At 46.0% G+C, this 24,442-nt stretch overlaps 1 protein-coding gene and 1 non-coding gene across 2 annotated transcripts in view; one reads left to right on the top strand and one right to left on the bottom strand.

Moving 5' to 3' along the window:
• Positions 1–590: 590 nt before the first annotated feature.
• LOC121555192 (FERM, ARHGEF and pleckstrin domain-containing protein 1) overlaps positions 591–24,442 on the bottom strand; it is a 56,432-nt gene continuing 32,580 nt past the window's right edge. The window contains exons 13-26 of the mRNA XM_045218198.1: positions 21,438–21,625; positions 21,025–21,114; positions 13,917–14,050; positions 12,877–12,958; positions 12,043–12,280; positions 11,722–11,852; positions 11,378–11,446; positions 9,248–9,337; positions 6,255–6,337; positions 5,274–5,386; positions 4,313–4,479; positions 1,760–1,867; positions 994–1,145; positions 591–905 (exon numbers count right to left, since the gene is read on the bottom strand). Coding sequence (XP_045074133.1) covers positions 824–905; positions 994–1,145; positions 1,760–1,867; positions 4,313–4,479; positions 5,274–5,386; positions 6,255–6,337; positions 9,248–9,337; positions 11,378–11,446; positions 11,722–11,852; positions 12,043–12,280; positions 12,877–12,958; positions 13,917–14,050; positions 21,025–21,114; positions 21,438–21,625 — 1,727 coding nt within the window. The 3' untranslated portion in view covers positions 591–823. The remainder of the gene's footprint in view (positions 906–993; positions 1,146–1,759; positions 1,868–4,312; positions 4,480–5,273; positions 5,387–6,254; positions 6,338–9,247; positions 9,338–11,377; positions 11,447–11,721; positions 11,853–12,042; positions 12,281–12,876; positions 12,959–13,916; positions 14,051–21,024; positions 21,115–21,437; positions 21,626–24,442) is intronic.
• trnaa-agc lies at positions 14,337–14,416 on the top strand. The gene has a single exon. It is a non-coding gene; the product is annotated as a tRNA-Ala (tRNA).

Below are 24,442 nucleotides of genomic sequence, written 5' to 3' on the forward strand. Positions count from 1 at the left end.
GTCATTGACCAGGTCCTGCCGTGTAGTTCTGGGCTGATCCCTCACCTTCCTCATGATCATTGATGCCCCACGAGGTGAGATCTTGCATGGAGCCCTAGACCGAGGATGATTGACCGTCATCTTGAACATCTTCCATTTTCTAATAATTGCGCCAACAGTTGTTGCCTTCTCACCAAGCTGCTTGCCTATTATCCAGTAGCCCATCCCAGCCTTGTGCAGGTCTACAATTTTAACCCTGATGTCCTTACACAGCTCTCTGGTCTTGGCCATTGTGGAGAGGTTGGAGTCTGTTTGATTGAGTGTGTGGACAGGTGTCTTTTATACAGGTAACGAGTTCAAACAGGTGCAGTTAATACAGGTAATGAGTGGAGAACAGGAGGGCTTCTTAAAGAAAAACTAACAGGTCTGTGAGAGCCGGAATTCTTACTGGTTGGTAGGTGATCAAATACTTATGTCATGCAACAAAATGCAAATTAATTACTTAAAAATCATACAATGTGATTTTCTGGATTTTTGTTTTAGATTCCGTCTCTCACAGTTGAAGTGTACCTATGATAAAAATTACAGACCTCTACATGCTTTGTAAGTAGGAAAACCTGCAAAATCGGCAGTGTATCAAATACTTGTTCTCCCCACTGTATGTCCTAAATATGCGGAGAAAAGGAAATCAACAGATTCCAGAGAAGTGAAGAGAGTGTGTGGCGCCAGCTTGCTGCTTGAGGGCGTCGTAGTGTGAAGAGAGGACGGATGTGGCCAGACCTATGGGAGGTTGTGGTGAGGAGAAGAGGCACGGAGACAGGGAGAGAACCCCCTTCTCTTTGGATCAGTACGGATGGGACTCTTTCCGGCTCAGAATGCAGGTGCGGCTGGCAGAGACCGTGGCACTGCGAATGACCTCCATCCACCTGTGTGAAGAGAAAGAGGCTTTTACATCCAGTAGACAAATATACTATCCACTGTACACAATACCAAATATACAGAAGTGTACTGTACCTCTCAAAGTTGTACTCGCTCTCAGATCGGAAGTAGTAGACGTGGGATTTGAAATGCAGTTTGAAGACGTAGTCTTTGTGGATGTTTTCAGACTCAGTGGGGATGGTGACAGAGTAGCCCAACAGGGGGAGACTGGCCAGAGGATAGTCATCCTGGACGGATGGGAAAGGAGCAAACAGTCAAGCATTCTGAATTTCATGGAGCTACTCACTTTCACTACGAATACACTTTGATATCACTTTTGTACTTTGATGATGTACAGTATTTTTAAAAAATCAGGCAAAATGCCCAGTGGCTACAGGTCATAGAACATGTGACAAAACAACACCGGTTCGTTCGGGTGGTGATTCTAATGGAGTCGGGGGAGTTGTGCCTAAAGGGAGAGCAGATCATCTGGCATCATGGGAATGTGCATAACTCCCTTACATGGAACACGGATCTGAAATTCCACAGAGAGATAAACACTACTTGCTGAGCAGGAGGAAGGGGGGGGTCTGCCCCAGCACACACGGCTGTACTTCTGGCCTTCACAGACTACATGGAAGGAGGGGGGGGGGGTTCTGGTCCTGTAGTTCTGGTCCTGGTTCTGTATCAAGCGTCTCAGAGTAGGAGTTCTGATCTAGGATCAGTTTGACCTTCATTTAGATCATAACGAATAAGATTACATGGACAGGGGGGGACCTGATCCTAGATGTCATTCAACGCAGACCCCTGGTCTAGACAGATAGACAAACATGGCCACGAGGAGACCTGAGATGGTGCTCACCTGGTGGGTTTTGTAGAAGAAGAGGCTGAAGTTGGTGAAGACCACCCAGAGTTTCTGCCAACCGTTGCTGTTCTTGAACTTCCTCAGCAGGTTTCCTGACAGCTGATTCTACAGTAGAACAACGATTTACAAATCGGTGAACTTCATTTGTGTAAAATATAAATCATATAAATATATCATATAAAAAGGACATATGACAAAAACAAGTAGAGGCAATTTCAACCAACATTTATATTAATGTAATGTATAAGGAATACTTCATGCATATGTGCTGCACTGTCAGCTCTGTAAATAAACCCACTGTGATTAAGCCTGGGGCCTCTGTTCACTCCTAACATTGGTTTACCTGAGGTAAGTACAGCTATAAACAGACAGCCTCCAGCCACAGTTTAAAGTCACTGAAATAACAGTGAGGTCACAGTGAACAACTGCCATCTAGTGGTGATAAAAAGCATTTACTGTAAACTGAGCCATCTATACTGAACAAAAATCTAAACAAACATGTGAAGTGTTGGTCCCATGCTTCATGAGCCGAAATAAAAGATCCCAGAAATTTCCCATACACACAAAAAGCTAATTTCTCTCAAATTTTGTGAGCAAATTTGTTTACATCCCTGTTAGTGAGCATTTCTTCTTTGCCAAGATAATCCCATCCACCTGACTGACAGGTGTGGCATATCAAGAAGCTGATTAAACAGCATGATCATTACACAGGTGCACCTTGTAGCTGAAGAATATTTCTGTCTGTAATAAAGCCCTTTTGTGGGTGAAAAAGTCATTCTGATTGGCTGGGCCTGGCTCCCCAGTGGGCGGGTTTATGCCATCCTAGGCCCAGCCATGGCTGCTCCCCTGCTTAGTCATGTGAAATCCATAGATTAGAATTGTAACTGAGTAAAATTGTTGAATGTTGCGTTTATATTTTTGTTCAGTGTATATATAATATGCCATTTAGCAGATGCTTTTATGCGAAGCGACTTACAGTCACGCGTGCATACATCTTTACTTATGGGTGGCCCCGAACCCACAATACCTGGCATTGCAAACGCCACGCTCTACCAACTGACTCATACAGGAACACCATTGTAGGCTACCACTAATTTCTCTTAGTTCATTTGTAGGTCTTTACAGATGAAAAGTTTTACACAAAAGCATTACACCTTTTCACCAACGACCTCAAAGAAGATATAAGGTGCTAGTACGTAAGGACAGTAATTCTACAACGCGATGGGGAGGCCTCTCCTCTCTCCCTGGATCCTTTACCTCTAGGCTCCTGCAGGAATCACTAAAGGAGAGGCTGTGAACTCGATACCAGCAAAATAAGAGACAGAGGCACTGGTCCCTGGCCACTGCAGGGCCACAAGGGCCTCGAGAGGGAGGCCTCTGAGTCACTGACTGGACTAGGCTCCTCTAGCACAGAGGACAGACAGACGGACACACAGAAGAGAGACAGAGGGAAAAGAGAGAGGGAGGGAGGGAGGGACAGAGACACATAGACTGAGTACACAAACATGCACCGCTAGGGCTAAACATGGAGGCTAACGGTGAGTCACGGCACGGCTGCGAAGGAGAGAAAAAAAGGAGCACAGCCACAGTAGAGATAAGAAAAGGAAAACACACTGGAAAGAGTTAGCAACAGTGGGCAGATTTGAGAACAGTGTCCTTGCAGTTCACCCACCTCCTGCTAATGTCTGCTCTGCTCTCAGCTCAGTGTACAACATAACAGAGAAAACAAACAGCTTGTAAAAGCTGCTTCAGCTGCAATGAGACGTGGCTGTTTAAGACTTAAATAAATCTATGACAAACGACAGCACTACTTTCCCTTCCTGGTGAGATCCAAAGGGGCATACGTAGCAGTTGACAGACGTGAGAGTACCAACAGATTGTAGACAAATTACCGAGGGAATATAATGACAAATCACTGAGGTAATACAACGACAAATCACTGAGGTAATATAATGACAAATCACTGAGGTAATATAATGACAAATCACTGAGGTAATAATGACAAATCACTAAGGTAATACAATGACAAATTACCGAGGTAATATAATGACAAATCACTGAGGTAATACAACGACAAATCACTGAGGTAATATAATGACAAATCACTAAGGTAATATAATGACAAATCACTGAGGTAATATAATGACAAATCACTGAGGTAATACAATGTCCAAATAACACCATAAGGCCATGACAGAGAGGGGGTGGCTCAGGAGGACACTGTTCCCAGGAGAAACAAGCATATTAAATAAGGAGAGGAAACACACTCAGATATAGATACACAGACAGACAGAGAGAGAGAGAGAGAGAGAGAGAGAGAGAGAGAGAGAGAGAGAGAGAGAGAGAGAGAGAGAGAGAGAGAGAGAGAGAGAGAGAGAGAGAGAGAGAGAGAGAGAGAGAGACAGAGAGACAGAGAGACAGAGAGACAGAGAGAGAGGAGAGAGAGAGAGAGAGAGAGAGAGAGAGAGAGAGAGAGAGAGAGAGAGAGAGAGAGTCGGGGGAAGGCAGAGCAGGACAGGTTAGGGCTGGTTCTGGTTCTGGTTCTGGTACCTCCACGGCTACGCTAAAGTCCACCATGGACACGCTTGTGTTCCTGTGCCAGCACACGTGCACCGTGGTGTTACCACGGTGAGGGGCCTGCCTCTCCAGGGAGGTGCGCGACGCCATCAGGTCATCCTCAGTCTCCGCCTCTGCACATGAGTCCTCTGTTGGGGATTCTGGGAAATTCAGGAAGCGGTTAATTCAAGCTACACACTATAACAATGTGGGAAGTTGGATCCTTCTGTAAAACCTGATGAGATCAATAGTAGCACAATACAACAAGGTGGGAAGATGGATCCTACTGTAAAACCTGATGAGATCAATAGTAGCACAATACAACAAGGTGGGAAGTTGTATCCTACTGTAAAACCTGATGAGATCAATTACATTTACATTTACGTCATTTAGCAGACGCTCTTATCCAGAGCGACTTACAGTTAGTGAATACATATCTATATATATATATTTTTTTCATACTGGCCCCCTGTGGGAATCAAATCCACAACCCTGCCGTTGCAAACGCCATGCTCTATCAACTGAGCTACATCCCTGCCGGCCATTCCCTCCCCTACCCTGGACGACGCTGGGCCAATTGTGCGCCGCCCATGAGTCTCCCGGTCGCGGCCGGCTGCGACAGAGCCTGGATATAGTAGCACAATACTTCACATTGGCTATGTTTGTGAGTACAGACATGCAGACAGGCTGTATCAAAAAAGGAAAATCATTTAAATCAATGCTTTATAAACCATACATTTGGAGCATTGTATTTGAGCTATTGAAGCTCGTTGCAGATTTATAGGTTGGCCCATTCTGGCTCTGAAGTTTCTAGAAGAGGATGAATTGCCTGTGCAAAGAGGAACAGTAGAGGGAGAATTCAGCAGTAACTCATGGGGTTGGATGATTCTTGGATACACCACTAGTTTTCCCATACAGTATGCCCAATGCCCATGCCCTAGTGTCGCCAACTTACTGTTATCTGTCAGACTGCTGGCCAGCCAGTCAGAGGTAGGGCCATTGCTGGTCTCTGCCAGGACAATGGCCATATTAATGTCCTCCATCCACTTCTCCATCTCTGACAGGGAACTGGAGGGGGAGAGAAAGAGAGAGAGGGGGAGGGAGAGAGAGAGGGAGAGAGAGAGGGGGAGGGAGAGAGAGGGGGAGGGAGGGAGAGAGAGAGGGAGAGAGAGAGGGGGAGGGAGAGAGAGAGGGAGAGAGAGAGGGGGAGGAGAGAGAAAGGGGGGAGAGTGAGATGGGGGAGAGTGAGATGGGGGAGAGAGAGAGTGGGAGAGAGAAAGAAAGAGGGGAGAGAGAGAGGGGGAGAGAGAGAGAGGGGGGAGAGAGAGAGAGAGAAAGGGGGAGAGAGAGAGAGAGAGAGAGAGAGAGAGAGAGAGAGAGAGAGAGAGAGAGAGAGAGAGAGAGGGGAGAGAGAGAGAGAGAGAGAGAGAGAGAGAGAGGGGGAGAGATAGAGAGAGGGGGAGAGATAGAGAGAGAGAGAGATAGAGAGAGAGAGAGATAGAGAGATAGAGAGAGAGAGAGAGAGAGAGAGAGAGAGAGAGAGAGAGAGAGAGAGAGAGAGAGAGAGAGAGAGAGAGAGAGAGGAATGCACAGCTGCTCAAACCGGACATACAGTGCATACATTCATACCACCTGACTGGCTACTACTGTATAAACACAACAGACAAACATAAAAAGGAAATCATTTTTTCACCAGTGACCTGATAAATATTGAATGCTGTTGTTTTTATGAGCAAGTGTGCGGTATAAATAATGAATGTGTCTTTGTGATTATACAAAGGCCTCATTGTTGACTCTGCTGATGGGACCGGTCGCCTGCTGATTCACCGACCACTTTATTGTGAACACCTTCATACCAGAGCCTGTAGGTCTACTGCTGTCTGGCGTGTGTTAGACGACTATTCCAGAGTCTAGCTGCTTCGAACCATAGCCTCACCTTGCTGCTACCACTACTGACTGGCGCTGCCCAACCAGGGTGAAGGCGTGAGGCACACACCACTCATCCCCGCTCTCCTGGATCTGGGAACATACAGACACAGTCAACACATGGGGCATGAGAGGGCAAATCTGCCTTTGGGAAAGAGGGACTGAGTGTGTGTGAGAGGGAGAGACAGATGGTAGGGGAGTTAAAGAGAGAGACAGATGGTAGGGGAGTTAAAGAGAGAGACAGATGGTAGGGGAGTTAAAGAGAGACAGATGGTAGGAGAGTTAAAGAGAGACAGATGGTAGGAGAGTTAAAGAGAGAGACAGATGGTAGGGGAGTTAAAGAGAGAGACAGATGGTAGGGGAGTTAAAGAGAGAGACAGATGGTAGGTGAGTTAAAGAGAGACAGATGGTAGGGGAGTTAAAGAGAGACAGATGGTAGGGGAGTTAAAGAGAGAGACAGATGGTAGGGGAGTTAAAGAGAGAGACAGATGGTAGGGGAGTTAAAGAGAGAGACAGATGGTAGGGGAGTTAAAGAGAGAGACAGATGGTAGGGGAGTTAAAGAGAGAGACAGATGGTAGGGGAGTTAAAGAGAGACAGATGGTAGGGGAGTTAAAGAGAGAGTCAGATGGTAGGGTAGTTAAAGAGAGAGACAGATGGTAGGGGGAGTTAAAGAGAGAGACAGATGGTAGGGGAGTTAAAGAGAGAGACAGATGGTAGGGGAGTTAAAGAGAGACAGATGGTAGGGGAGTTAAAGGGAGAGACAGATGGTAGGGGAGTTAAAGAGAGAGACAGATGGTAGGGGAGTTAAAGAGAGACAGATGGTAGGGGAGTTAAAGAGAGAGACAGATGGTAGGAGAGTTAAAGAGAGACAGGTGGTAGGGGAGTTAAAGAGAGACAGATGGTAGGGGAGTTAAAGGGAGAGACAGATGGTAGGGGAGTTAAAGAGAGACAGATGGTAGGGGAGTTAAAGAGAGACAGATGGTAGGGGAGTTAAAGAGAGAGACAGATGGTAGGGGAGTTAAAGAGAGAGACAGATGGTAGGGGAGTTAAAGAGAGAGACAGATGGTAGGGGAGTTAAAGAGAGAGACAGATGGTAGGGGAGTTAAAGAGAGACAGATGGTAGGGGAGTTAAAGAGAGAGACAGATGGTAGGGGGAGTTAAAGAGAGAGACAGATGGTAGGGGAGTTAAAGGGAGAGACAGATGGTAGGAGAGTTAAAGAGAGAGACAGATGGTAGGGGGAGTTAAAGAGAGACAGATGGTAGGGAGAGTTAAAGAGAGAGACAGATGGTAGGGGAGTTAAAGAGAGAGACAGATGGTAGGGGAGTTAAAGAGAGACAGATGGTAGGGGAGTTAAAGAGAGAGACAGATGGTAGGGGAGTTAAAGAGAGAGACAGATGGTAGGGGAGTTAAAGGGAGAGACAGATGGTAGGGGAGTTAAAGAGAGAGACAGATGGTAGGGGAGTTAAAGAGAGACAGATGGTAGGGGAGTTAAAGAGAGACAGATGGTAGGGGAGTTAAAGAGAGACAGATGGTAGGAGAGTTAAAGAGAGACAGATGGTAGGGGAGTTAAAGAGAGAGACAGATGGTAGGGGAGTTAAAGAGAGAGACAGATGGTAGGGGAGTTAAAGAGAGACAGATGGTAGGGGAGTTAAAGAGAGACAGATGGTAGGGGAGTTAAAGAGAGAGACAGATGGTAGGGGAGTTAAAGAGAGACAGATGGTAGGGGAGTTAAAGGGAGAGACAGATGGTAGGGGAGTTAAAGAGAGACACAGATGGTAGGGGAGTTAAAGAGAGAGACAGATGGTAGGGGAGTTAAAGAGAGAGACAGATGGTAGGGGAGTTAAAGAGAGACAGATGGTAGGGGAGTTAAAGAGAGAGACAGATGGTAGGGGAGTTAAAGGGAGAGACAGATGGTAGGGGAGTTAAAGAGAGAGACAGATGGTAGGGGAGTTAAAGAGAGACAGATGGTAGGGGAGTTAAAGAGAGACAGATGGTAGGATAGTTAAAGAGAGAGACAGATGGTAGGAGAGTTAAAGAGAGAGACAGATGGTAGGGGAGTTAAAGAGAGACATATGGTAGGAGAGTTAAAGAGAGACAGATGGTAGGGGAGTTAAAGAGAGACAGATGGTAGGGGAGTTAAAGGGAGAGACAGATGGTAGGGGAGTTAAAGAGAGAGACAGATGGTAGGAGAGTTAAAGAGAGACAGGTGGTAGGGGAGTTAAAGGGAGAGACAGATGGTAGGAGAGTTAAAGAGAGACAGATGGTAGGGGAGTTAAAGAGAGAGACAGATGGTAGGGGAGTTAAAGAGAGAGACAGATGGTAGGAGAGTTAAAGAGAGAGACAGATGGTAGGGGAGTTAAAGAGAGACAGATGGTAGGAGAGTTAAAGAGAGACAGATGGTAGGAGAGTTAAAGAGAGAGTGGCACAGCATTTCATTCACAGTAAATAATTACAAACTTGTGAAAGCTACTGTGCTTTACTGTAAGCTATTGTACTGTACTCTGCTCTACTGTACTCTACTCTACTCTACTCTACTCTGCTCTACTCTGCTCTACTGTACTCTGCTCTACTGTACTCTACTCTACTCTACTCTACTGCACTCTGCTCTACGGTACTCTGCTCTACTCTACTGTACTCTACTGTACTGTACTCTACTGTACTCTACTGTACTCTACTGTACTCTACTGTCCTCCACTCAACTGTGCTCTACTCTACTCTACTGTGCTCTGCTCTACGGTACTCTGCTCTACTCTACTGTACTCTACTGTCCTCCACTCAACTGTGCTCTACTCTACTGTGCTCCACTGTTCTCTACTGTGCTGTGCTGTGCTCCACTGTTCTCTACTGTGCTGTGCTGTGCTCCACTGTTCTCTACTGTGCTGTGCTGTGCTCCACTGTTCTCTACTGTGCTGTGCTGTGCTCCACTGTTCTCTGCTGTTCTGTGCTCCAAGGCAGGGCACAAGGCTGGGAGGGGAAGAGAGGGGATGAAAATAGACTGTACTGTCAGGCCATGGAGAGGGAGCTGCCCATGCACTTTGAACTGGTTCGACGCCGTCATCCCTCGACTCGTATACAAGAGGACATCATTGAACTGTCACCAGTGAGCAAGAAAACAGAGACCTCAATCATTGACTGGTTATTAATAGTTCTACCACCCTAATTTACGTCACACAAAAAAGAACATTGAGTGAATGTTCGTGGCTCAGTAAATTAATTAGCTCTGTTAGGGATACACCTGCTCCAACAGCACTGGATTACATTTAATCTGTTTCTTACATGAATCATGATTCAGATGAGTCTTGGTCTCATTCGATCGCCCTACAATAACAAAGAGGGACTCTGGCTGAAAGAACAGTAAACAACTGTGTAGAAAGATAGGGAAGCCATCATCTTTGTCATTCATACTGGGGAGGTTAAACATAAAGCTCTACTTGACATACAGTGGGGGAAAAAAGTATTTAGTCAGCCACCAATTGTGCAAGTTCTCCCACTTAAAAAGATGAGAGAGGCCTGTAATTTTCATCATAGGTACACGTCAACTATGACAGACAAATTTAGAGAAAAAAATCCAGAAAATCACATTGTAGGATTTTTTATGAATTTATTTGCAAATTATGGTGGAAAATAAGTATTTGGTCACCTACAAACAAGCAAGATTTCTGGCTCTCACAGACCTGTAACTTCTTCTTTAAGAGGCTCCTCTGTCCTCCACTCGTTACCTGTATTAATGGCACCTGTTTGAACTTGTTATCAGTATAAAAGACACCTGTCCACAACCTCAAACAGTCACACTCCAAACTCCACTATGGCCAAGACCAAAGAGCTGTCAAAGGACACCAGAAACAAAATTGTAGACCTGCATCAGGCTGGGAAGACTGAATCTGCAATAGGTATGCAGCTTGGTTTGAAGAAATCAACTTTGGGAGCAATTATTAGGAAATGGAAGACATACAAGACCACTGATAATCTCCCTCGATCTGGGGCTCCACGCAAGATCTCACCCCATGGGGTCAAAATGATCACAAGAACGGTGAGCAAAAATCCCAGAACCACACGGGGGGACCTAGTGAATGACCTGCAGAGAGCTGGGACCAAAGTAACAAAGCCTACCATCAGTAACACACTACGCCGCCAGGGACTCAAATCCTGCAGTGCCAGACGTGTCCCCCTGCTTAAGCCAGTACATGTCCAGGCCCGTCTGAAGTTTGCTAGAGTGCATTTGGATGATCCAGAAGAGGATTGGGAGAATGTTATATGGTCAGATGAAACCAAAATATAACTTTTTGGTAAAAACTCAACTCGTCGTGTTTGGAGGACAAAGAATGCTGAGTTGAATCCAAAGAACACCATACCTACTGTGAAGCATGGGGGTGGAAACATCATGCTTTGGGGCTGTTTTTCTGCAAAGGGACCAGGACGACTGATCTGTGTAAAGGAAAGAATGAATGGGGCCATGTATCGTGAGATTTTGAGTGAAAACCTCCTTCCATCAGCAAGGGCATTGAAGATGAAACGTGGCTGGGTCTTTCAGCATGACAATGATCCCAAACACACCGCCCGGGCAACGAAGGAGTGGCTTCGTAAGAAGCATTTCAAGGTCCTGGAGTGGCCTAGCCAGTCTCCAGATCTCAACCCCATAGAAAATCTTTGGAGGGAGTTGAAAGTCTGTGTTGCCCAGCGACAGCCCCAAAACATCACTGCTCTAGAGAAGATCTGCTTGGAGGAATGGGCCAAAATACCAGCAACAGTGTGTGAAAACCTTGTGAAGACTTACAGAAAACGTTTGACCTGTGTCATTGCCAACAAAGGGTATATAACAAAGTATTGAGAAACTTTTGTTATTGACCAAATACTTATTTTCCACCATAATTTGCAAATAAATTCATTAAAAATCCTACAATGTGATTTTCTGGAAGGAAATTTCTCATTTTGTCTGTCATAGTTGACGTGTACCTATGATGAAAATTACAGGCCTCTCTCATCTTTTTAAGTGGGAGAACTTGCACAATTGGTGGATGACTAAATACTTTTTTTCCCCACTGTAGCTGTCTATGTTGTGAGATCACTAGACTGAATAATCTGTTTAATAACTCATTCAAGACGACAATCTCAGATGCATTGCAGACATTACCAGGAAAAACATTCGTTGCTGGAGGCCTTTTCCAGACAGCTTGCTGAGACAGCCTAACCTGATGAACTCCTGAAAAACACAAATCACAACATCCCAAGTCAATCACAACATCGCAAGTCAATCACAACATCCCAAGTCAAGTCTCAGAGAAAGACAACATCTCAGAAAGACATAAAACGACTGACAAAACAAAAGGAGTGCTTCAAACTAGCTACCCTCTGCAAACTGTTGATGTGGGGATATTCCCTACATAGTTCACTACTTTTGAATAGGGCCCTAGGTCAAAAGTAGTGCACTATATGAGGAATACGGTGCCATTTGGGATGGAGTGAACTTGAACTCACCCGCCCTGGAGTGACTAGATTGTCGATGCCAATCAAATCCTTCATAAGCTCCAGCAGCTTCTGGAAGTTCTCCATCTTGATCATGCTGCCATGGAGCTGGGACACCATCTCTGACACGTCTGCCAGCGCAGCTAGCAGAAACAACACTCATGTATGATGTCATAGACCTCAACTGCACCAGGAGGCCCTCAACTGCACCAGAAGGCCCTCGACTGCACCAGAAGGCCCTCAACTGCAAAAGGAGGCCCTCAACTGCACCAGAAGGCCCTAGATAGCTTGCCTCAGTCAGAGTTCTGAGGTGTACAGAAGAGTAACAGTTACCTCTGCAGTCCCTGAAGTCCACATGTGCAGGGGGGTAGTGTTTGCACAGGCGCTCCAGGATCTGCTTGTAATGCATGAGGCGGTGCAGGGGCCGGAGGAGGAACACGTTGAGGGGGATGTAGCACACCTTCTGCAGCTCAAAGTCCCGGACCAACACCTCCAGCCGCCGGGAGCCCCGGCACGCCTTCTCCAGCTCCACCAGGGCCTCCGAGTGCTTCTGGAGGTGGGCGGTCAGTGGCTAGAAAATGATATATTAGCGTAGAGTACAATAGAGTACAATAGAGCAGAGCAGAGTAGAGTAGAGTAGAGTAGAGTAGAGTAGAGTAGAGTAGAGTAGAGTAGAGTAGAGTAGAGTAGAGTAGAGTAGAGTAGAGTAGAGTAGAGTAGAGTAGAGTAGAGTAGAGTAGAGTAGAGCAGAGCAGAGCAGAGCAGAGCAGAGTCAATCTTTATTGTCCATTTGTACGAACATATCACACACACACACGACAGGCTAGGAGTAGCACAGGGTCAGCCACAGAGCAGTCCCCTGGAGCAGGGTAGGGGTACGGGCAGACTTCCTGAGCAGGGTAGGGGTACGGGCAGACTTCCTGAGCAGGGTAGGGGTACGGGCAGACTTCCTGAGCAGGGTAGGGGTACGGGCAGACTTCCTGAGCAGGGTAGGGGTACGGGCAGACTTCCTGAGCAGGGTAGGGGTACGGGCAGACTTCCTGAGCAGGGTAGGGGTACGGGCAGACTTTACACAAGGCATCGTATATTTGGTCACGGAGGAGTGGTGCAGATACATAGTGAAGTACATAAAAAGTGCAATAAAAAATGTGAAAGATGAGCCCACACCCTTAGGCCCTGTAGGTGCTTCAGCATGACATCCCCGATGCGCTGGTAGTCTCCTTTGATGTGGGCATTGGAGCACCCTTCCCTAAAATAAAACAGCAAGTTTATCACTCTGGAACAATTTAGTGCTAGTGTGTGTGTGTGTGTGTGTATTTTAAGCACTTAAAGTCATATTTCATGTTCGTGTGAACAATCATGCAAGGATATTCCAATGAAATGGTTATCCCTTTACCAGCACAGCTGAACACCACCAGCAGGTGTCTCTCTTGAGCATTAATTGCAGTTGACCCCTAGATACATTCTCCATACTCTTTCATTCAAAATATCAACCAATACATTATGGGGAGGGTAATACAAACCGAGAGAGGACATTCTGAATGTCATGCCTTTGAGATGTAACCCCTATCCACTCACACATCCCACTACCAGCTCTAAGTCCAAGATCAAGAGATGCCTAAAATAAGTCAACTGTACGTCACATGTATCTGTGCTCCGCAGTTGGTCAGCTCGTTTGCCTTTGGGCCTTAGCCACGCCAGATGTCGGCCATGTTTTGAGGTCTGTCTCTTGCTCTGTGGTTTAGTCTTGTAATAAGGCTGGACAGTACGATGTCTGTAGTCGTGACAGTCTGCCAGCCGGGGCTCTATGCGTCACCCCGGTGGGGCTCTGACGTAGGGACCACATCATTAAAGAGGAGCAGACGGTGGAATAACCCACAGGGCTACTAGGAGAAGTAGTGCCTTGATGCAGCATGATTGTTGCCATAGAAACCCCAGCTCCACGGGAGGAGGTGTGTCTCTGTGATGAGGCCTCCCAGAATGAACGCCAATACCACTCCTTAAATAAAGGCCAGGCCCCAGCATCAATGAGACCCATACAAAACCACACTACAAACTGTGTTCTTCTTCCAAGGGGGTCTTATGCAAAACGAGGCTAAGTGGAGTGACATTTTGAGGGAAAATGGCCTGAACTACAAAATACGTTTATCATTGCGGGTAATTATGATGGTGATGGATTATAATCATCCAGTGACGTGCCACCTCACCATAAAGCCAGCCTCTGCTCCACCTCTCTGAGGAAGTCGGACTGGAGCTCGTACAGAGGGTCAAAGTTGGTGAAGATGGTGCTCTTCAGGGAGTCCGGCACGGCTTCGTCTTTACCCACCGAGTCCTGAAAAGACTGCGATGACACACACACACACACACACACACACACACACACACACACACACACACACACACACACACACACACACACACACACACACACGCACACACAGAGAAATCAAGTTCTGCATTAGAGCACAGTGCACACACTTCATTGCGCAAATAGTAATGTTCTCAATTGCCAGTAGCCAAATGAGGACTTGCAATCTAATCCAGGCTCTGTCGTAGCCAGCCGCGACCGGGAGACCCATGGGGCGGCGCACAATTGGCCCAGCGTCGTCCAGGGTAGGGGAGGAAATGGCCGGCAGGGATGTAGCTCAGTTGGTAGAGCATGGCGTTAGCAACGGCAGCGTTGTGGGTTCGATTCCCACGGGGGCCAGTATAAAAAAAATAATAATAATGTATGCACTCACTAACTGTAAGTGGCTCTGGATAAGAGCGTCTGCTAAATGACGTGAATGTAAATACAGTGGTTCTGGTGGACTAGTAGCATGGACTGCATTAGAATCTGCATGACTGACGTGCTTCTGCCGAAATACCTCCGTGCTGTTGTTTAGCAACAATCACGTTGGTCTCATGACTTCCACCAAATCCTTTAAACAACCTGGAGATGAACGGAGGAAAATGGAGGAATCAATATCCCATCATTCCTGACACGGCCCAAAGGGGGAACATTACATGAAAGGCTACCTGATCAGATCAGGGATGCTATAGCCTGACGTGGTTTAGGGTGATGGAGGTGGTTGTGGTGGGGCTTGGTTTAGCTGGTATGCGTCCCAAATGACACCCTATTCCCCATATAGTGGTCAAAATAAGGTCACACTTTATTTGGATGGATTTTATTTATTTAGACACTCTACAGACTATCAGTAACATTTAAACTATCTACTAACCCTAACCCTAATCATATCTCTAACATTAACCCTAATCATATCTCTAACCTTAACCCTAATCATATCTCTAACCCTAACCCTAATCATATCTCTAACCCTAACCCTTACCCTATCTCTAAACTTAACCCTTACCCTAACTCTAACCTTAACCCTTACCCTTATTCTAAACCTTTGTTCCTTAAAAGTAATTTCCTCTCAATCTTAAATAAACATGCCCCATTCAAAAAATACAGAACTAAGAACCGATATAGCCCCTGGTTCTCCTCAGACTTGACTGCCCTTGACCAGCACAAAAACATCCTGTGGCGTACAGCATTAGCATCAAATAGCCCCCGCGATATGCAACTTTTCAGGGAAGTTAGGAACCAATATACACAAGCAGTCAGGAAAGCAAAGGCTAACTTTTTCAAACAGAAATTTGCATCCTGTAGCACTAACTCCAAAAAGTTTTGGGACACTGTAAAGTCCATGGAGAATAAGAGCACTTCCTCCCAGCTGCCCACTGCACTGAGGCTAGGAAACACTATCACCACCGATAAATCTACAATAATCGAGAATTTCAACAAGCATTTTGCTACAGCTGGCCATGCTTTCCATCTGGCTACCACTAACCCGGCCACCAACTCTGCACCCTCTGCTGCAACTTGCCCATGCCCCCCGCTTCTCCTTCACACAAATTCAGACAGCTGATGTTTTGAAAGCGCTGCAAAATCTGGACCCCTACAAATCAGCTGGGCTAGACAATCTGGACCCTTTCTTTCTAAAACTAGCCCCGAAATTGTCGCAACCCCTATTACTAGTCTGTTCAACCTCTCTTTCATAACGTCTGAGATCCCCAGAGATTGGAAAGCTGCCGCGGTCATCCCCCTCTTCAAAGGGGGTGACACTCTAGATCCAAACTGCTACAGACCTATATCCATCCTGCCCTGCCTTTCGAAAGTATTTGAAAGCCAAGTTAACAAACAGATCACCGACCATTTCGAATACCACCGTACCTTCTCCGCTATGCAATCCGGTTTCCGAGCTGGTCACGGGTGCACTTCAGCCACGCTCAAGGTCCTAAACGATATTATAACCGCGATTGATAATAGACAGTACTGTGCAGCCGTCTTCATCGACCTGGCCAAGGCTTTCGACTCTGTCAACCACCGCATTCTTATTGGCAGACTAAATAGCCTTGGTTTCTCAAATGACTGCCTCGCCTGGTTCACCAACTACTTCTCAGATAGAGTTCAGTGTGTCAAATCGGAGGGCCTGTTGTCTGGACCTATGGCAGTCTCTATGGGGGTGCCACAGGGTTCAATTCTTGGGCCGACACTTTTCTCCGTGTATATCAATGATGTCGCTCTTGCTGCTGGTGACTCGCAGATCCACCTCTACGCAGACGACACCATTTTGTATACATCTGGCCCTTCATTGGACACTGTGTTAACAAACCTCCAAACGAGCTTCAATGCCATACAACAATCCTTCAGTAGCCTCCAACTGCTCTTAAACACTAGTAAAACTAAATGCATGCTTTTCAATCGAACGCTGCTGGCACCCGCCCACCCGACTAGAATCACCACTCTGACGGGTCTGACCTAGAGTATGTGGACAACTACAAATACCTAGGTGTCTGGTTAGACTGTAAACTCAACTTCCAGACTCACATAAAGAATCTCCAATCCAAAGTTAAATCTAGAATCGGCTTCCTATTTCGCAACAAAGCCTCCTTCACTCATGCTGCCAAACATGCCCTCGTAAAACTGACTATCCTACCGATCCTTGACTTCGGCGATGTCATTTACAAAATAGCCTCCATCACTCTACTCAGCAAATTGGATGTAGTCTATCACAGTGCCATCCGTTTGTCTCCAAAGCCCCATACACTACCCACCACTGTGACCTGTACGCTCTTGTTGGCTGGTCCTCACTACATGTTCGTCGTCAAACCCACTGGCTCCAGGCCATCTATAAATCACTGCTAGGCAAATCCCGCCTTATCTTAGCTCATTGGTCACCATAGCAGCACCCACCCGTAGTCTGCGCTCCAGCAGGTATATCTCACTGGTCATTCCCAAAGCCAACACCTCCTTTGGCCGCCATTCCTTCCAGTTCTCTGCTGCCAATGACTGGAACGAATTGCAAAAATCTCTGAAGCTGGAGACTCTTATCTCCCTCAATAACTTTAAGCATCAGTTGTCAGAGCACCTTACCGATCACTGCACCTGTACACAGCCCATCTGAAATTAGCCCACCCAACTACCTCATCCCTATATTGTTATTTATTTTGCTCTTTTGCACCCCAGTATCTCTATTTGCACATAATCTCTTGCACATCTAGCATTCCAGTGTTAATACTATTGTAATTATTCTGCACTATAGCCTATTTATTGCCTTACCTCCATAACTTGCTACATTTGCACACACTGTATATATATTTTCTGTTGTATTTTTGACTTTATGTTTTTTACCCCATATGTAACTCTGTGTTGTTTTTATTGCACTGCTTTGCTTTATCTTGGCCAGGTCGCAGTTGTAAATGAGAACCTGTTCTCAACTGGCTTACCTGGTTAAATAAAGGTGAAATAAAAAATAAAATAAATAAAATAAAAACCTAACCTTAACCCTAATCATATCTCTAAACTTAACCCTTACCCTAACTCTAACCTTAACCCTTACCCTTATTCTAAACCTAACCCTAACCTTAGCAAGCAGTGGCTTATCAACAGTTTGTTGATAGTATGTCCATCTGTAGAACATCTGGAGCATCTACAGATGGACAATCGGGACTATCCTGATGAAGTGCATTATGGAGACAATAGGGTGTATATAATGGGAATATAGGGCGCCATTTGTCTATCTTAAGATAGATGCACTAACTGTAAGTTGCTCTGTATAAAAGCGTCTGCTAAATTACTAAAATGTAAATGCACACAACCGGTCAAAAGTTTTAGAACACCTACTCATTCAAGGGTTTTTCTTTATTTTTACTATTTTCTACATGTCTTAAAGTAATGATGGACTGTTCTTGCCATAATATGGACTTGGTCTTTTACCAAATAGGGCTATCATCTGTATACCACCCCTACCTTGTCACAACACAACTGATTGGCTCAAATGCATTAAGAAGGAAATAAATTCCACAAATTAACAAGGCACACCTGTTAATTGAAATGCATTCCAGGTGACTACCTCATGAAGCTGGAATGCAAAGAGTGTGCAAAGCTGTCATCAAGGCAAAGGGTGGCTACTTTGAAGAATCTCAAATATAACATATTTTGATTTGTTTAACACTTTTTTGGTTACTACATGATTCCAGATGTGTTATTTCATAGTGTAGAAAATAGTAAAATAAAGAAAAACCCTGGAATGAGTAGGTGTGTCCAAACATTTGACCGGTTGTGTAGGTCGGAGAGCGGGGTTAGGAGGAGCTACAGTACTGCAGGGTGCTGCTGGAGGGAGGAGCTACAGTACTGCAGGGTGCTGGGAGGAGCTACAGTACTGCAGGGTGCAGCTGGAGGGAGGAGCTACAGCACTGCAGGGTGCTGCTGGAGGGAGGAGCTACAGTACTGCAGGGTGCTGCTGGAGGGAGGAGCTACAGTACTGCAGGGTGCTGCTGGAGGGAGGAGCTACAGTACTGCAGGGTGCTGCTGGAGGGAGGAGCTACAGCACTGCAGGGTGCTGCTGGAGGGAGGAGCTACAGCACTGCAGGGTGCTGCTGGAGGGAGGAGCTACAGCACTGCAGGTTGCTGCTGGAGGGAGGAGCTACAGCACTGCAGGGTGCTGCTGGAGGGAGGAGCTACAGTACTGCAGGGTGCTGGGAGGAGCTACAGTACTGCAGGGTGCTGCTGGAGGGAGGAGCTACAGCACTGCAGGGTGCTGCTGGAGGGAGGAGCTACAGTACTGCAGGGTGCTGGGAGGAGCTACAGTACTGCAGGGTGCTGCTGGAGGGAGGAGCTACAGCACTGCAGGGTGCTGCTGGAGGGTGGAGCTACAGTACTGCAGGGTGCTGCTGGAGGGCCTTGGGAAGCAAACAGTGAGCAGCAGCTGTTTCTCAGATGACTTCACTCATAACAACACCAGCCAAGAGAAGGAGAATAAGAGAGAGAGAATAGAGATGAGAGAGAATAAGAGAGAGAATAGAGATGAGAGAGAATAGAGATGAGAGAGAATAGAGAAGAGAGAATAGAGAGAGAGAATAGAGATGAGAGAGAATAGAGAAGAGAGAATAGAGAGAGAGAATAGAGATGAGAGAGAATAGAGAAGAGAGACAGAAGAGAATAGAGAAGGGTGAGAGAGAAAGAGTAGAGCAGCCAATATAAATATTTATGAGAAGTGTAAAAGGCTTCTCTGAATATCAGAATAATAAACAGAGGGGGAAATGCTGTAGCCCATATAAACAGAGGGGGAAATGCTGTAGCCCATATAAACAGAGGGGGAAGAGCTGTAGCCCATATAAACAGAGGGGGAAGAGCTGTAGCCCATATAAACAGAGGGGGAAGAGCTGTAGCCCATATAAACAGAGGGGGAAGAGCTGCAGCCCTTATAATAATAAAATAATAATATAATATTCCATTTAGCAGACGCTTTTATCCAAAGCGACTTACAGTCATAAACAGAGAGGGAAGAGCAGCAGCCCATATAAAAATTGGGAAGGGCTGCAGACCATATTAACAGAGGGAAGAGCTGCAGCCCATATAAACAGAGGGAAGAGCTGCAGCCCATATTAACAGAGGGAAGAGCTGCAGCCCATATTAACAGAGGGAAGAGCTGCAGCCCATATAAACAGAGGGAAGAGCTGCAGCCCATATTAACAGAGGGAAGAGCTGCAGCCCATATTAACAGAGGGAAGAGCTGCAGCCCATATTAACAGAGGGAAGAGCTGCAGCCCATATAAACAGAGGGAAGAGCTGCAGCCCATATTAACAGAGGGAAGAGCTGCAGCCCATATAAACAGAGGGAAGAGCTGCAGCCCATATAAACAGAGGGAAGAGCTGCAGCCCACATAAATTGAGAGAAGAGCTGCAGTGTATATGTATATTCACAGCCTTGGGTGAGATCAACAGATTCATATAATTTCATAGTATTCTCAGAGTATTTTCCCATCTCCACCACAGGGCTCCCTGTGTGTTTTCCGTATGCTCTGTTGTAAAGCAGCTAGCCGGAATAATCTAGGTTTTCTTCCCAGAGGACAGCAGGGAAGAAAACAAACAAAAGAGCAGTGTTGAGTCCCTGAGAGAGAGAGAGAGAGAGAGAGAGAGAGAGAGAGAGAGAGAGAGAGAGAGAGAGAGAGAGAGAGAGAGAGAGAGAGAGAGAGAGAGAGAGAGAGAGAGAGAGAGAGAGAGCAGAGAGAGAGAGAGAGAGAGAGAGAGAGAGAGAGAGAGAGAAAGAGAGAAAGAGAGAGAGAGAGAAAGAGAGAGAGAAAGAGAGAGAGTGAGAGAGAGAGAAAGAGAGATAGAGCAGAGCGAGAAGAGAGAGAGAGAAAGAGAGAGAGCAGAGCGAGAAGAGAGAGAGAGAAAGAGAAAGAGAGAGAGAGAGAAAGAGAGAGAGAGAAAGAGAGAGCGAAAGAGAGAGAGAAAGAGAGAGCGAAAGAGCAGAGAGAGAGAGCAGAGAGAGAGAGAGAAAGAGAAAGAGGGAGAGCGAGAGAGAGAGAAAGAGAGAGCGAGAGCGAAAGAGAGAAAGAGAGAGAGAGAGAGAGAGAGAGAGAGAGAGAGAGAGAGAGAGCGAGAGAGAGAGAGAGAGAGAGAGAGAGAGAGAGAGAGAGAGAAAGAGAGAGCGAGAGCGAAAGAGAGAGAACGAGAGCTAGAGCAGGAGAGAGAGAGAGAGAGAGCTAGAGAACGAGAGAAAGAGAGAGAGAGCTAGAGAACGAGAGAAAGAGAGAGAGAGCTAGAGAGAGAGAAAGAGAGAGAGAAAGAGAGAGAGAAAGAGAGAGAACGAGAGCTAGAGCAGAAGAGAGAGAGAGAGAGAGAGAGAGAGAGAGAGAGAGAGAGAGAGCGAAAGAGAGAGAGCGAAAGAGAGAGAGCGAAAGAGAGAGAGAGAGAGAGAGAGAGAGAGAGAGAGAGAGAGAGAGAGAGAGAGCGGAAGAATCCATCTGGTGATGGGACCTTACCACAGTCACCACCTCCAGGTCCTTCAGATAGGTCCTCTCTGTGGTCAGCAGCTCCTTGGCGATAAAGTAGGCCTTGTCGGTAGGGAACCTCTGTGAAGGAAAGAGGACAGAGTGTTTAAACTGTGCAGAGACAACACTACTAATACAGTAAGCTGTAGACTGTTACATCAGATAGACCAGTTACATCAGATTTGGTACAGCGTACACAGCACTCGTCCCTGTGGAGAGTTATTTAGGCCAGGTAATCTAGGTCCTCTGTTATTTTAGGTACTAACGTATGTGACTGGAGCCTCTTTGAAGCTGATGATGGTAACTGGATATTTAAAACCACAATGAGGTCCACACAGCAACTGAATCATCAATGCCTCTCAAGCTGTAATCCTGTTACATGGGGCCCAGTCTGGACCACAAACCTTCCTCCGAACCTCGTCTTCATCGTCGGTGCGCACACTCCCAGCGTCGTTGAGCAGGGGGCTGGTGAGGGGGGAGGGCTGACGACCATCCGGACTTTGTCCACAGAGTTCGACCGGCATCTGACCGTTGACAATGCCCTGGGAGTTATCGGAGGAGGCGGAGAGATGAGGGCTGTTGGACACCACCCCTGTTGACGGACAGGAGAGTGGGATGAGAAAAGAGAAAGTTAGAGCTGAAGAAGTTAAATTAAATCCATAAATATCTGCAGCATGGAGAAAAATGAGAGCTAGGAGGATGTGCCTGGCCTGCAGATAGTTACTATAGCTAGTAATGATCTTCTCTCTCTCTCTGTAATGTCCAGACTGCTCTAATGCTCTTCTCTCTCTGTAATGTCCAGACAGCTCTAATGCTCTTCTCTCTCTCTGTAATGTCCAGACAGCTCTAATGATCTTCTCTCTCTGTGATGTCCAGACAGCTCTAATGTTTTTCTCTCTCTGTGATGTCCAGACAGCTCTAATGTTTTTCTCTCTCTGTAATGTCCAGACAGATCTAATGCTCTTCTTTCTCTGTAGGGTCCAAACAACTCTAATGCTATTCTCTCTCTCTGTAATGTCCAGACAGCTCTAATGTTCTTCTCTCTCTGTAATGTCCAGACAGTTCTAATGCTCTTCTCTCTCTGTAGGGTCCAGACAGCTCTAATGCTCTTCTCTCTCTGTAATGTCCAGACAGTTCTAATGCTCTTCTCTCTCTCTCTGTGATGTCCAGACAGTTCTAATGCTCTTCTCTCTCTCTCTCTGTAATGTCCAGACAGCTCTAATGCTCTTCCCTCTCTCTCTCTGTAATGTCCAGACAGCTCTAATGTTCTTCTCTCTCTGTAATGTCCAGACAGTTCTAATGCTCTTCTCTCTCTCTCTGTAATGTCCAGACAGCTCTAATGTTCTTCTCTCTCTGTAATGTCCAGACAGCTCTAATGTTTTTCTCTCTCTGTAATGTCCAGACAGTTCTAATGTTCTTCTCTCTCTGTAGGGTCCAGACAGCTCTAATGCTCTTCTCTCTCTCTGTAACGTCCAGACAGCTCTAATGCTCTTCTCTCTCTGTAGGGTCCAGACAACTCTAATGCTCTTCTCTCTCTCTCTCTCTGTAATGTCCAGACAGCTCTAATGCTCTTCTCTCTCTGTAGGGTCCAGACAACTCTAATGCTCTTCTCTCTCTCTGTGATGTCCAGACAGTTCTAATGCTCTTCTCTCTCTCTCTCTCTGTAATGTCCAGACAGCTCTAATGCTCTTCTCTCTCTCTCTCTGTAATGTCCAGACAGCTCTAATGTTCTTCTCTCTCTGTAATGTCCAGACAGCTCTAATGCTCTTCTCTCTCTCTCTCTGTAATGTCCAGACAGCTCTAATGCTCTTCTCTCTCTGTAATGTCCAGACAGTTCTAATGCTCTTCTCTCTCTCTCTGTAATGTCCAGACAGCTCTAATGTTCTTCTCTCTCTGTAATGTCCAGACAGCTCTAATGTTTTTCTCTCTCTGTAATGTCCAGACAGTTCTAATGTTCTTCTCTCTCTGTAGGATCCAGACAGCTCTAATGCTCTTCTCTCTCTCTGTAACGTCCAGACAGCTCTAATGCTCTTCTCTCTCTGTAGGGTCCAGACAACTCTAATGCTCTTCTCTCTCTCTGTAACGTCCAGACAGCTCTAATGCTCTCTTCTCTCTCTAATGTCCAGACAGCTCTAATGCTCTTCTCTCTCTGTAATATCCAGACAGTTCTAATGCTCTTCTCTCTCTGTAATGTCCAGACTGTTCTAATGTTCTTCTCTCTGTAGGGTCCAGACAGCTCTAATGCTCTTCTCTCTCTGTAATGTCCAGACAGCTCTAATGCTCTTCTCTCTCTGTAGGGTCCAGACAACTCTAATGCTCTTCTCTCTCTCTGTAATGTCCAGACAGCTCTAATGCTATTCTCTCTCTCTCTGTAATGTCCACACAGATCTAAGGCTCTTCTCTCTATGTAATGTCCAGACAGTTCTAATGCTCTTCTCTCTCTCTCTGTAATGTCCAGACAGCTCTAATGTTATTCTCTCTCTGTAATGTCCAGACAGCTCTAATAATCTTCTCTCTCTGTAATGTCCAGACACCTCTAATGATTTTCTCTCTCTCTGTAATGTCCAGACAGCTCTAATGATCTTCTCTCTCTCTGTGATGTCCAGACAGTTCTAATGCTCTTCTCTCTCTCTCTCTGTAATGTCCAGACAGCTCTAATGCTCTTCTCTCTCTCTCTCTGTAATGTCCAGACAGCTCTAATGTTCTTCTCTCTCTGTAATGTCCAGACAGCTCTAATGCTCTTCTCTCTCTCTCTCTGTAATGTCCAGACAGCTCTAATGCTCTTCTCTCTCTGTAATGTCCAGACAGTTCTAATGCTCTTCTCTCTCTCTCTGTAATGTCCAGACAGTTCTAATGCTCTTCTCTCTCTCTCTGTAATGTCCAGACAGCTCTAATGTTTTTCTCTCTCTGTAATGTCCAGACAGTTCTAATGTTCTTCTCTCTCTGTAGGGTCCAGACAGCTCTAATGCTCTTCTCTCTCTCTGTAACGTCCAGACAGCTCTAATGCTCTTCTCTCTCTGTAGGGTCCAGACAACTCTAATGCTCTTCTCTCTCTCTCTCTGTAATGTCCAGACAGCTCTAATGCTCTTCTCTCTCTGTAGGGTCCAGACAACTCTAATGCTCTTCTCTCTCTCTGTAACGTCCAGACAGCTCTAATGCTCTCTTCTCTCTCTAATGTCCAGACAGCTCTAATGCTCTTCTCTCTCTGTAATATCCAGACAGTTCTAATGCTCTTCTCTCTCTGTAATGTCCAGACTGTTCTAATGTTCTTCTCTCTCTGTAGGGTCCAGACAGCTCTAATGCTCTTCTCTCTCTGTAATGTCCAGACAGCTCTAATGCTCTTCTCTCTCTGTAGGGTCCAGACAACTCTAATGCTCTTCTCTCTCTCTGTAATGTCCAGACAGCTCTA

Source organism: Coregonus clupeaformis, unplaced genomic scaffold, assembly GCF_020615455.1.
Source record: "Coregonus clupeaformis isolate EN_2021a unplaced genomic scaffold, ASM2061545v1 scaf1436, whole genome shotgun sequence".
Lineage (NCBI taxonomy): Eukaryota > Metazoa > Chordata > Actinopteri > Salmoniformes > Salmonidae > Coregonus > Coregonus clupeaformis.